This window comes from Hyperolius riggenbachi, chromosome 4, assembly GCF_040937935.1.
Source record: "Hyperolius riggenbachi isolate aHypRig1 chromosome 4, aHypRig1.pri, whole genome shotgun sequence".
Classification (NCBI taxonomy): Eukaryota; Metazoa; Chordata; class Amphibia; order Anura; family Hyperoliidae; genus Hyperolius; species Hyperolius riggenbachi.
The window spans coordinates 272,283,569-272,297,193 of NC_090649.1; the positions used below are offsets into that span (position 1 = coordinate 272,283,569).

The following is a 13,625-nucleotide window of genomic DNA, read 5'->3' on the forward strand; positions in this document are numbered from 1 at the left end:
TGGAGGGACATAGAAGGATCTAACATGTTCGATTCTTAAGCAATGTCAGATGTATGATGTACACACACTAGCCAAAAGATTGTTGTCCGAAGTGGTCATTATCAGCAATTTCGTCCGACTTATACAGATGAAAGAAGAGAAAGAAAGAAACATAGAGAAGGTACGGTTACTGTCCATGGGGGACAAAAAAGAGAGGGTTGCTCGGATAGCCCTGATCACGAGTACGAGTGATCACGAGCATGACTCCGCCCCCTTACATGCTAGAAACACCAAATTTGCAGGATATGTTAAGAAGAACAGTGGGAACAAGGGGAACATTTTTTTCAAAAAGACCTTATAGTTTTTGAGAAAATCGATTTTAATGTTTCAAAGGAAAAATGTATACATTTAAATGCGGTAAATGACAGTTTGTTAATGTAGCAAAACCAGCTGACTTTAGCGGTTAATAGCAAAGCCCCCTTACATGCTACAAACACCATTATGTTATGTTAAGAACAGTGGGAACAATGGGAAATATTTTTTTCAAAAAGACCTTATAGTTTTTCAGAAAATTAATTTTAACGTTTCAAAGGAAAAAAGTATACATTTAATGCGGTAAATGACAGTTAATGTAGCAAACCTAATGGTAGTGTAAATTTACATATATCAAAAGAAAGAGCAACTAATTTCAAGACAGGGTTCCCAGGCGGTCTGTATGCAGTGCATACTGACTCCCTGGAAACCCCTCTGGAGCCACAACGCTTTGGCAAGGGATCGCTATACAGACGTAATATAGCTGTATAAAGATCCCTGGCATTAAAACTTTTTTTTATGTTCAGAGGGTGGGAAATAAAAAAAAAATGACGTAGGGTCCCTCCTATTCAGCATATTTAACCTCTTGTCCCCATGCAGGCTGGGATAGCCAGAATGGTCCATGGTATGGGGGGGCTCCGGGTCAGCCAAGTTTCCCCCCACCCCACGGAGCCCTTGTCCAATCCATGGACAAGTGGCTCTTCCCCACCTCTGGTGCCCCAGGAGGTGGTGGGAGCAACAACTCCCCGGAGCGGGGGGTGTTCATGGTGGCATCTGGGAGTTCATATCAGATAGAAGACCACAAACCCATATAGTAAGATTTTGGAGAGGGTTAAAGTTCACTAATAAAAATAGTGGTTTTAGAACTGTTCATTTTCAAAATAATGGTAAATAGCTCTTTACTTAATAACAAACTCAGCGTAATGCATTTGTTTGTATCTACAACATTCTTTGTTCAGCAAGGCATTACAAAAGCAGTTTGGATCTGATCTGATTGCCGTTTGAAAAACAGTAGTTTATAACCATAAATGACAACTACCTTTTGCACCAGATGATTCTGAAGATCTTTGCACCATGTTAGAAAGAGTCTCACGGATTCCAGGTATATGCCAGTACTAGAGTGAGAGGTTTATTTATCAAGCTGCATTAAAAATGCTAACTGTCAGTGTGCATTTATTTTCCATTACAGAAAATTGCTGGCATCCTGATTGTAAAGATGTGATAAGGCACACTGATAGTGCCACATGGCCTCCACAAAAACAGTTTTGCCACATTAAAGGTGGCGCAAGCTATTTAAGACTGTGGGGCCACAGAGGAACATGTGATTGGCAGAGATTGAAATCCTCTCCCACTTATGGGACTTATTTTGTAAAACATGGAAATGTTTCTACAACAAATTTGGACCCCACCTATCTTAATTCTCATAATTATGTCCAACAATATTTTTTACGTGACTTAAAGTGTACCCAAGGTGACATGATGAAATAAAAGTGTATGTAAAGTGCCAAACATATTAATAACTAGGCTGTGTCTTTTTCTGTCTAAGAGTTAACCTTCAGGCATGCAAGTGACAATTTCTCTCTTGTTGAACCCTTATCAGATTGTAGTGTAAGCCTTACTGATAAGGAATTACCACCATAAATCACTTTCCTAGCAGAGAAGAGCTTGTGACTGCATGGGACAGATAAAAAGAAAATCAATAGTTCATGTATTTTAGCTCTGGGTCACCTAACTACTAGCCGACCGCGTCACGCCGATGGGCATGGCCGTTGTGGCAGCCCCAGGACCGCCTAACTCCGATCGGCGTAAAGTCCTGGGCCTCTGTTTTGCAGGAGATCGTGCGCAGGCTACGCACGCATCTCCTGCTTGGTGGGCAAAGCGGAGACTGTTAGACGGCGAAACCGCCGTTTAATTACCCATACAGTGCTGCGATCTGCAGCAACGTTGTACTCAGGACAGCTGTGTGACACGGACTGTCCCCTCCAAGGGATCAGAGGTGATCGGCTGTCATAGGCAGAAGCCTATGACAGCTGATCACAGTGATTGGCTGGCGAGGGGAGGGAGGGCAGGTGGGCCTAGGGGGAAAAAAATAGTAAAATTTATTAGAAAATAAATAACAATATTTATTAAAAAAAATAAACTCATGGGGAGCGATCAGACCCCACCAACAGAGAGCTCTATTGGTGGGGAGAAAACGCCGGGGGGGGGGTTCGAGGGATGTAATCACTTGTGTGCTGTGTTGTGCGGCCCTGCAGCTTGGCCTTAAAGCTGCAGTGGCCTATTTTACAAAAAAAGGCCTGGTCTTTAGGGGGCTTTAACAGTGTGGTCCTCAAGTGCCATTGAGCAGAGACAATTAAATACTAGATCTACTTTGTAAATGTTTAAACATAAAATAAAACCATGGGATATCTAAAAAAGTCATTTTTAGGAGTAGGAGGATAGTTACAATTGTTTATCTCAACAGTTGATTTTCACCCCGGGTTCACTTTAGGTTAAGATGCATTGGTATATGTATATTGGTATATATTAGTATCTGAACTCAATAGTCTCTTTCTCATGGTTCCATTATCAGTGTCAGATGAAGGGTTTAATGTCATAAATGAGGGCAAAGATTTGTCACTTGATCTACATATACCCTTTTTTAAGTAAGTAAAATTAAACTTTATGCTTAAATTGTTTATTTTACTTTTTTTTTACACTAAAGAACATTTTTCAAAGACATCATCACACCCACCTCCATGACATTTTAATGTATGACTCAATCATACCGGCCTATAATTTTATCTGACAGGTTTTTGTTTTTTGCAGAAAAACTGTAATAAGACTCCTCCATCAGATTGTCTATCCATTCAGATGTAGTTTTATGCCATAATGTAAGAATGTAGTACAAGTATAGAGAGTCATAAAAAAGAATTTAGGAGTGTGATTAGAAAGGATGCCACAGAGGTGAAAGCCGCCATAAACATTTTTGATAGGCATTTACAAATTCAGTTTAATAAGTGAGTTAATGATTTTTTTGTGTTAAACAGGGCTTTTATTTTAGGTGAAATGTTTTTCTTTGAGATATACTTGGCCAATTACCCTAACAGTGTGGTTTTGACTCAAATGATGGTTTGCCTGGAAAATAAAAATGAAGAGCAATAATCATCTCCTGCGTCTTGTTATTGTGTCTCTCTGTAAATTCATTCTCTTTTGTAGTTTCTGTGGGGTTTTTCCAATTTAATGACCTATGTCTTAATTGCCTTGACATTATGGAGGCATAGCAAGGTGAGAAGAACAAGTATATGAAATACTGATCTGAATGCTTATAAAGCAACTCTTTCATTTGCTGATGCCAATGTGATACTTTGCCACAGGTCGGATCTTGGACATTCCCTGTAAAGTATGTGGAGACCGCAGCTCAGGGAAACACTATGGAGTTTACGCTTGTGATGGTTGTTCTGGTTTCTTCAAGAGAAGCATCCGAAGGAACAGAACTTACGTGTGTAAATCTGGAAACCAGGTATTACTATTTATATCTTTATTAAGATAGTGGTTATAAGATGAACATATCCCATTAACAAAAAATGAAGCATTATTTACAGTGGGATGCGAAAGTTTGGGAAACCTTGTTAATCGTCATGATTTTCCTGTATAAATGGTTGGTTGTTATGATAAAAAATGTCAGTTAAATATATCATAAAGAAGACACACACAGTGATATTTGAAAAGTGAAATGCAGTTTATTGGATTTACATAAAATGCGCAATAATTGTTTAAACAAAAGTAGGCCGATGCATAAATTTGGGCTCCACAAAAAATAAATGAAATCAATATTTAGTAGATCCTCCTTTTGCAGAAATTACAGCCTCTTAACGCTTCATGTAGGTTCCAATGTGAGTCTGGATTGTGGTTGAATGTATTTTGGAACATTCCTCTTTACAATACATCTCTAGTTCCTTCAGGTTTGATGGCTTCCAAGCATGGACAGCTCTCTTTAACTCACACCACAGATTTTCAATTATATTCAGGTCTGGGGACTTAAATGGCCATTCCAGAACATTGTACTTGTTCCTCTGCATAAATGCCTTAGTGGATTTTGAGCAGTGTTTAGGGTCGTTGTCTTGTTGAAAGATCCAGCCCCGGCACAGCTTCAGCTTTGTCACCGATTCCTGGACATTGGTCTCCAGAATCTGCTGATACTGAGTGGAATCGATGCGTCCCTCAATCTTGACAAGATTCCCAGTCCCTGCACTGGCCACACAGCACGATGGAACCACCACATTTTACTGTAGGTAGCAGGTGTTTTTCTTGGAATGCTGTGTTGTTTTTTTCCTTCATGCATAACGCCCCTTGTTATGCCCAAATAACTCAATTTTAGTTTCATCAGTCCACAGCACCTTATTCAAAAATGAAGCTGGCTTTTCCAAATGTGCTTTAGCTTACCTCAAGCGGCTCTGTTTGTGCTGTGAGCGAAGAAGAAAAGGCTTCCTTCCTCTGCATCACTCTCGCATACCGCATCTCCTTGTGTAAAGTGCGCAGAATGGTTGAACGATGCACAGTGACTCCATCTGCAACAAGATGATGTTGTAGGTCTTTGGTGCTGGTCTGTGGGTTGACTCTGTTTTCACCATTCATTGCTTCTGTTTATCTGAGATTTTTCTTGGTCTGCCACTTTGAGTGGTCTTCCATTTCTTCAATATGTTCCTAACTGTAGAAACAGACCGCTGAAATCTCTGAGACAGCTTTTTGTATCCTTCCCCTAAATCATGATGGTGAACAATCTTTGTCTCCAGGTCATTTGAGAGTTGTTTTGACCCTCATGTTGCTATTAAAAGAAGTGGAAAACTTACAATTGACCCCCTTAAATACTCTTTCTCATAATTGGATTCACCTGTGTATGTATGTCAGGGGTCACTGAGCCTACCAAGCCAATTTGAGTTGCAATAATTAGTTCTAAAGGTTTTGGAATCAATAAAATGACAACAGTGTCCACATTTATGCACCTGCCTAATTTTATTTAACCACCCTGGCGTTCTGATAAGATCGCCAGGGCGGCTGCTGGAGGGTTTTTTTAAATAAAAAAAAAACTATTCCATGCAGCCAACTGAAAGTTGGCTGCATGAAAGCCCACTAGATGGCGCTCCGGATGCGTTCTTCTGATCGCCTCCGGCGGCCAGAAGTAACACGGAAGGCCGCCTCCGATCCAGCCCTTAGCGCTGGCCGGAACTGTTTGTTCCGGCTACGCTGGGCTCGGGCGGCTGGGGGGACCCTCTTTCACCGCTGCACGCGGCGGATCGCCGCGCTGCGGCGGCGATCAGGTAGCACACGCGGCTGGCAAAGTGCCGGCTGCGTGTGCTGCTTTTTATTTCATTAAAATCGGCCCAGCAGGGCCTGAGCGGCAGCCTCCGGCGGTGTTGGACGAGCTGAGCTCGTCCAGACCGCTCAGGTGGTTAAACAATTATCGTGCACTTTCTGTAAACCCAATAAACTTAATTTAATTTCTCAAATATCACTGTATGTGTCTCCTATATGATATATTTAACTGACATTTTTTATTGTAACAACCAACGATTTATACAGGAAAATTATGACGATTAACAAGGTTTCCTAAACTTTCGCATCCCACTGTAAATGTAATATACGATGGTCATTTAGAAAGGAACACCCATTATCTTTTATCTGCCATCAGTAAAAGCCAAATGATGTTTGTAAAGAGGGGCAGGGTGAGTCTAAATGCTGTGTTCATTGCCTCTAAGGGTGGTTATGATGATGGGTATGCTTGACAACTTGCGTAATATTCAGGGATGGACTTAAGGCGTGCAAACTGTGCAAGGACATGAGGTCCTCTGCACCCCCTGGGGCCCATTGTGCTCCTCATGTACACCATCTCCTGTTGAAATTACCCCATTATCCCAAGTGGCACTTGCTAAAGATGGGGACGAAGGCTTAAGCTTTTATTGTGGAGGGAAATGTTGGCTGGACTTGAAAATACATAATAGCGGTACTTATCATTGGGAGGGATGATGGCTAAACTAGGGCACTTGATTTTTTTTGGGGGGATGATGACTGTTCATAGGAACATAAACAATTACTTTTCATAGGGAGGGAAGATCATAGCTGTCCTTGTATGGTGTGTGTGTGTGTCTGCATTCATATAGAGAGTAGGAAATGTTGTCTGCACTCAGGGGGACATGGTAGCAGCACTCGTTATGGAGGGGGAGATGGCTGAAATAAGAGTAAAATTAACAAGTGTCATTTTTTAGGTGATATGTCCTGTCTTTGGAATGACATGAAGGGAGCACTTGTTATAGTGAAAGAGGATGACTGCACTATGTATGGAGGAAGTGTGATGTCAGCATCTGGAGTGCATATGAAGAGGGCATAATGACACTTTTTAAAGGGGATTGCTGCACTTGGGGTAGATGATAACAACACAAAGTAGATTGTGATGGCATCACTTCTCTTTTTGGGGTTGAATGATGACTATACTTGTAGGCACATAAAATATGGGGGTGGGGCTGCACTTTATGATGAGGGGATGGTTACTGTACTTGAATCGGGGGAGAGAGAGGTTGGGTGTACCCTGGGGGAAGGACATAAAGGGGCTGTGCTTGTATGGGGCTGTAGGGGCTCATGATTGCAGCACTTGTTATAAGGAGAACGCTGGTGGAGAGATATTATGGTGGCTGGATTTGAATAGGTTCTTACGGTGATACTCATTATAGGGTAAGCTGCTCTTGTTGTAGGGTGACACAGTGGTGGTGCTTGTTACAAGAGGACTCTATGGTTGCTCTTGTTATAGGCAGGCACGATGGAAGCAGAAATACCTTGCAAGGGTCCTGGAGGGAGAGCTAAATCATTGGGGGGAGGGGAGGGGGCATTGCTACATCAGAACATCAGCAGGGAAAATGGGTTGGCATAATGATAAAGGGAACAATTCCCACTTGGGAGTACAATGTAAGAGTGGGGCGCTTATGTCAGCACTGCATACAGGTCCACTCTTGGCTGTGCCTGCCTAATAAAAGCTAGGTGAGTTAGTAAATTTTGCTCATGCTCACCATGTGTTAGACTGCTTTTGATGGTAATAGACCTGAACTTCACAAGCCCAAGCAAATTCATCACAATTACTGCTTTTAGTCCCTGGCAAAGCTCTAATACGTCACTAAATCTTACTGCATTTTAGGCTATGCCATGCATCTTATGCATTCACTTTAATTTTTGCATATCTTATATAGATTTCACAGTTTAAGTTTATATTGTTGGAATATACAAAAGTTAAAATGTTGCATGCTAAATAGTGCGCATTTTCTTTAAACATTCTAGAACAGTGGGAAAAGTAGCTTTACGGAATCCATTCTGTTACCTTCCACCTAAAAGTCATTGTGAAATGATCTCTGCACAGTTGTTCACCACTGAAAGCAATCAGTTGTGTGATAAATGTCCTCTGAGTTGTGCTTCTCACTCCGCTGTACATTTGATATCTGTTTCTCATGTTTCACATGCTGTAAATGTGGTTAATAGAGAAGGAAAAGCTTCATGATATAATTGTCAGCTTTTCACTGCCAATAGTGACTGCACAAAAGGACAAGTTTAATGACTCAGTTTTCACTATGACTGTACACAGATATGCTTCAGAACCTTTAACCCCTTCAGTGCCTGCTGCATAGTCTCCAACATATGTCATTTAGTCAGTTTACCAATTATAGCAACTAATATGTTAGAGGTAACAATTTAAAAAGTTTGATGTGGTTACCAACTGCTTCTCATCAAAGCTAGTTGGCCCATTTATAAAAGGTTTAAACCATGTACTAGAAAGTTTTTTTTGATGAGTAAAATACATAGGGCCTTATATAATTTAGTTTTTCTCCTGAGTTTTCTCCTAGGAGATAATTTTTCATCTTCTGTTTAAAATAACTTTTCAGCACTTTGCAATTGAAAAAAGTACCAAAAACTAAAAAAAGTGCTGTCAAAATTATTCAGAGCATTTTCTTGCTTGCTGGTGGCTTAAAGGCATTTTATTGATAGTATATGTAAATATCACCTCGGAGAAAAAATAGAAGAAAAAGGGAATTAGATTGGGCCCATAGTGTAAATCAAATATTTTTATCATTTAAAGGACTACTATTGCAAAAAAAAATATAAAATTTAACACACATAGAGATAAGAAGTCTGTTTCTTCCAGAACAAAATGAGCTATAAATTACTTTTCTCCTATATAGGATATAGGATATATATAATAGGTAGTAGAAATCTGATGAAACCGACAGGGCTAGTCCATCTCTTCATGGGGGATTCTTAGCATTGCCTTTAGTTTTTGTAAAGACACTCCCTGAATAGGATCTATACAAAGATGTTGGCCAGTCTCTCTGCTTGCTGCACACTATTTTGGCAGCTGGACAGAGCAACTGGCATTTACAAAGTGCTTTTGAATATAAAGAAAACCCTGAAAATCCCCCATGAAGAGATGGACTAGTCTAATGCTGGGCATACACGGCGAGTTTCTTGTTATCAATCAAGCTGCTGATGGCTCGATTGATAATATCCGACGTGTCCGATCACCGTGGCAGATCGATTCCGCGCTCGATCCCCCGCGGGGACGAGCGGGAATCCATCCACGTGCCCGCGCGGATGAGCCGGGATGCGCCGGCATCGAGCCGCTGTATGCCCAGCATGAAACCTGTCGGTTCTGTCAGATTTCTATTACCTACTGCAAGTGACAGCAACATAGGAGAAAAGTCATTTATGGCTCATTTTACTCTGGAAAAAAATGTACTTCATATTTGAATGTTTTTACATGTATTTCAAATGTTATGATTTTTGCAATACTGTTCCTTTAAATACTAATGAATTAGAACGGCTCCTAGTTAGAACATGTCACTAGGCAGCCTTTTGTTTTCTAGTGAAGGGAGCAGAACTGGTGCTAAAGGATGGCTAAGGTATGCCGGTTCTGAGGTTAATTACATATAAGTGTCTAAACTGCAACTAACTAGCCATAAAACCTGTATAATACATACATGTCAGTATTTAAAGGGATGAGTTGGCAACACTATTGGCATCTTCTTTCAAATTTTCAAAGAGCATTTTCCTGAAATGTTAAAGGGACTCCGAGCAGTGCAGAAACTATGGAAAGATGCATATCATTTTAAAGCTCTCTTTCTCCTCTTTCCAATGATATATAAACCGCCACCCTACTCCTTTTAGTTTTCGCTATTTTCGCGATTGAAATTGCCGCGGCCGCGATTTCGATCGTCAGAAAGAGGAGAAAGAGAGCTTTAAAATGATATCCATCAAGCCATAGTTATATTGTATTACACAGGGCGACTTTTTGTCAAAGTCAGCAGCTGCATTCAGCAGAATGGAGCTGCTGACACTGGGGAAAGTGTCGCCCTGTGTAATACAATATAACTATGGCTTGATGGATATCATTTTAAAGCTCTCTTTCTCCTCTTTCTGACGACACCTAAATCGTCGCCCTACACCTTTTAGTTTTCTCTATTTTCGCGATCGAAATCGCGGCCGCGGCAATTTCAATCGCGAAAATATCGAAAACTAAAAGACGTAGGGTGGTGGTTTATATATCATTGGAAAGAAGAGAAAGAGAGCTTTAAAATGATATGCATCTTTCCATAGTTTCTGCACTGCTCGGAGTCCCTTTAAGGACAGAAGCAGGAAATAGATTGGGACTTGACAAAACTTCCATCTGAAGTATGGTCAAGTCCTAGATTATTTTCTAGTTCTGGTGTGTAGATTACCTGGACATTGATCTGGTTGACTCCCTGTGATTATACCTATTATATTGTCTTGTACACCCAACATCTGGGGAGAGTGTAAAGGGCCTTCTCCAGCTTATTAAGCAGATCATCCAACTGATTTAATGCAGTCATCTTTTGCCTCTAGTCAGCCTCACAGTGTATTTCAAACTAAAAAGTCTCTGTAAAGTAGGTATAGATGTGACCGATGGATTCACATTTAACTCTTTCCATTCAGAAAAGAGAGATTCGAGAATTACATTTAAAGAGAACTTGAAGTGAGAGGGATACAGAGGCTGCCATCTTCATTACCTAATAAACAATGCCAGTTGCCTGGCTGTCACGCTAAGCTTTAGGCTTTAGTTGTTTCTGAGTCACACACCTGCAGCAAGCATGCAGCTAGTGGACCAGAGTTAGAGCATCTGATCTGCATGCACATTCTTGACCAATGACAAAGTATTAGAGGCACAGCATCAGCACAGAAGTTAGGCTACCGGCATTGTTTATTAGAGAATGAAGATGTCAGCCTTCTGTTCCTCTTACTTCAGCTTCCATTTCAGCAGTACTATAATCAAAATCTAAGTGTCCATCAAATTCCATTTTTACCAATGTTCATGTAAATGTTCATATTCATCATAGTGGAAATTATAGCTGACGATCCCTGGTATGATAAAAACCATTTGCCAGTAATCTCGCTGGCCTATGGAGTAGTAACATTAAAGGGACTCCGAGCAGTGCAGAAACTATGGGAAGATGCATACCATTTTAAAGCTCTCCTTCTCCTCTTTCCAACGATATGTAAACCGCCGCCCAACGCCTTTTAGTTTTTGCTATTTTCGCGACCGAAATCGCAGCTGCCGCGATTTAGATGGCAAAAATATTGAAAACTAAAAGGCATAGGGCGGCGGTTTAAGTGTCGTTGGAAAGAGGAGAAAGAGAGCTTCAAAATGGTATGCATCTTTCCATAGTTGCTTGTATTACACAGGACGACTTTTCCCCAAAGTCAGCAGCTGAATGGAGCTGCCGACTTTGGGGAAAAGTTGTCCTGTGTAATACAAGTAACTATGGAAAGTGTTTGCCGCGATTCCGATAATAGCAAAAACTAAAAGGCGTAGGGTGGCGGTTTATATATTGTTGTAAAGAGGAGAAAGAGAGCTTCAAAATGGTATGCTTCTTTCCATAGTTTCTACACTGCTCGGAGTCCCTTTAAAGTAAACTAGACTTTCTAGGTATAAAAACAGGATGCCATTCTCTGATTCAGCCCCTTATGAAATTGTTCCACCCTTATTACAGTAATTATGCAGGAGAACAGAGGCGCCAAAAGGATAAAAGGAAGCTAAATGAGCTTAAAAACCAAATTCTTGGTAAATAGAGGAGGTAGTGGTGGACTTACCTCCTCCAAGTAGACACACAACGACTGTAGTAAACACAGTCAATATATTTTATTTATGAACTCCAAATATGCAAGCGTTTCGCAGGTTTGATCCCGCTTCATCAGGCAATAACAACGGAGCAATAGCATATCTGGTCAGTAGAAGAGCCAGGCACCTCTGTGTCAGACAGAGGTGCCTGGCTCTTCTACTGACCACATATGCTATTGCTCCGTTGTTATTGCCTGATGAAGCGGGATTAAACCTGCGAAACGCGTTGCATATTTGGAGTTCATAAATAAAATATATTGACTGTGTTTACTACAGTCGTTGTGTGTCTACTTGGAGGTGGTAAGTCCACCACTACCTCCGCTATTTACCAAGAATTTGGTTTTTAAGCTCATTTAGCTTCCTTTTATCCTTTTGGCGCCTCTGTTCTCCTGCATAATATTGAGTCCACCCTGGGTGGAGAGTTGAACCCCCTTTTTCTCATCTACAGAGAGCGACTTCTTATTCCTGAGTGGGGTCAGGAAAATCTCCCCACCTGCCTTTACAGTGGTTGCCTAATGGTAACCCTGGTTTGTGAGTATTAATATTTACTCTATCTAGTAACCATTTACCAGTACATATTACACTATTGGGGCTCTTGGTGTTCCTTGTTTTTATTACAGTAATTGCTTGGGCTTACTCCCAGCCTGTGAACGCTTTAGCAGAAGAAGTTGGAGAGATTAGGGCAGACAAGTCTACAATATCCTCCCTTGCGCAGTCACCACTTAGCTCTGAAAGCAAAAATTTTGTGCACTCTTTTTGTAGAGAATTACCGGTATGTTTTGAGGCATGGAGAGTAAACAATCTGTGATATATATTGATGACTTCTTAGTTACATAAATGGGGGTAAATCAGAATCTCCACTCAGCTGAACAAAAATAGTATAAGAAAGGAACCAGGGGCATAGCAATAGCCATAGCAGCTGCTATGGGGCCCTGGATCATAGGGGGCCCAGTGGGTAATTACTGCATTCACTATTAAAACTTTCTTGTCTTTCTCCACTCTCTGACTTTGTCTCAGTGCCCATGAACTACTGTATACTGAACTCAGCTGCTTGTCTCATTCATCTCTCTTCTCGGTCTTCCTCTACGGCTCCTCTCTGTCAAGCTCTTCACTGGCTACCAATTAACCAGAGGATCCAGTTCAAACTCTTATCCATAACCTACAAAGTTCTGCACAATCTCTCTCCCCTGTACATCTCCTCACTAGTTTCCAGATACCAACCCAACCGCAATCTCAGATCTGCACAGGCTTCTTTTATCCTCTTCTATAATTACCTCCTCACATTTACATACACAAGACTTCTCATGTGCCTTAGCCTTCCTATGGAATGCCCTTCCACAGCACTTCTGTCACTCTCCCACCTTTGCAATCTTTAAACGCTCCCTCAAACCTCAACTTTTCCTTTTTACTTGTTTGGTTCTTGTTTATAGACAAGGTGAGATACTTCATAAGAACATTTTGTAAATCAACCTAATGTACTGTATTATACAATACACTGGTTATTAGAGAGCAACTGAGGATGCCAACCTAACTTTCTTGTAGCAGCATCTATCACGGTAAAAGATCAATAAAGAGGTTTGGGGATGTGGATAAAGTGGGGCAAAGCTCAACTTTTACAGGTTAAGAAAACAAACTTTACATATGACTTTATCAGCCTATATCTCTGACACTAATGGCTGTTGTAGACTATATATATATGAAGCATGGATTTTAGAAATAACTATATAAGTGTAAGTATAACATACCAATTGTTTTTAGTATTATGTCTTATAAAGCAGCATTCATGTGCTCCTGTGTGTTTGTTACTGCTGAAATCTGAGTTACAGCTCCAGCTTTCTTCTGTTGTCACCTGAAAGTAACCTTGTCCAATATTTATTTATATTGTCTTCACAGGGTGGCTGTCCAGTGGACAAGACCCATAGAAATCAATGTAGGGCATGTCGGCTGAAAAAATGTTTAGACGTCAACATGAATAAAGATGGTAATTATTTTAACATTAGAACTCACTAAATGACTGGTTGCCATTTATAGGAAAGCGTTATCATTTCTGCCCTAATACACAATCATGTATTGTCGCTGATATTAGAATAAGAAAAAAAATCCAATTATAAGATTTTCTTAGCAATCAGCGAGACAGTCACTGGTATTTTTTTTTAACATAAGCAGAATCAAAAGCATTATG

The 13,625-nt window shown here is 40.6% G+C and overlaps 1 protein-coding gene across 1 annotated transcript in view; it reads left to right on the forward strand.

Moving 5' to 3' along the window:
• Positions 1-13,625, forward strand: part of NR2E1 (nuclear receptor subfamily 2 group E member 1) — a 51,439-nt gene that overhangs the window by 18,576 nt on the left and 19,238 nt on the right. Inside the window, exons 2-3 of the mRNA XM_068279437.1 lie at positions 3,648-3,793; positions 13,337-13,424. Of these exons, the coding sequence (XP_068135538.1) occupies positions 3,648-3,793; positions 13,337-13,424 (234 nt within the window). The remainder of the gene's footprint in view (positions 1-3,647; positions 3,794-13,336; positions 13,425-13,625) is intronic.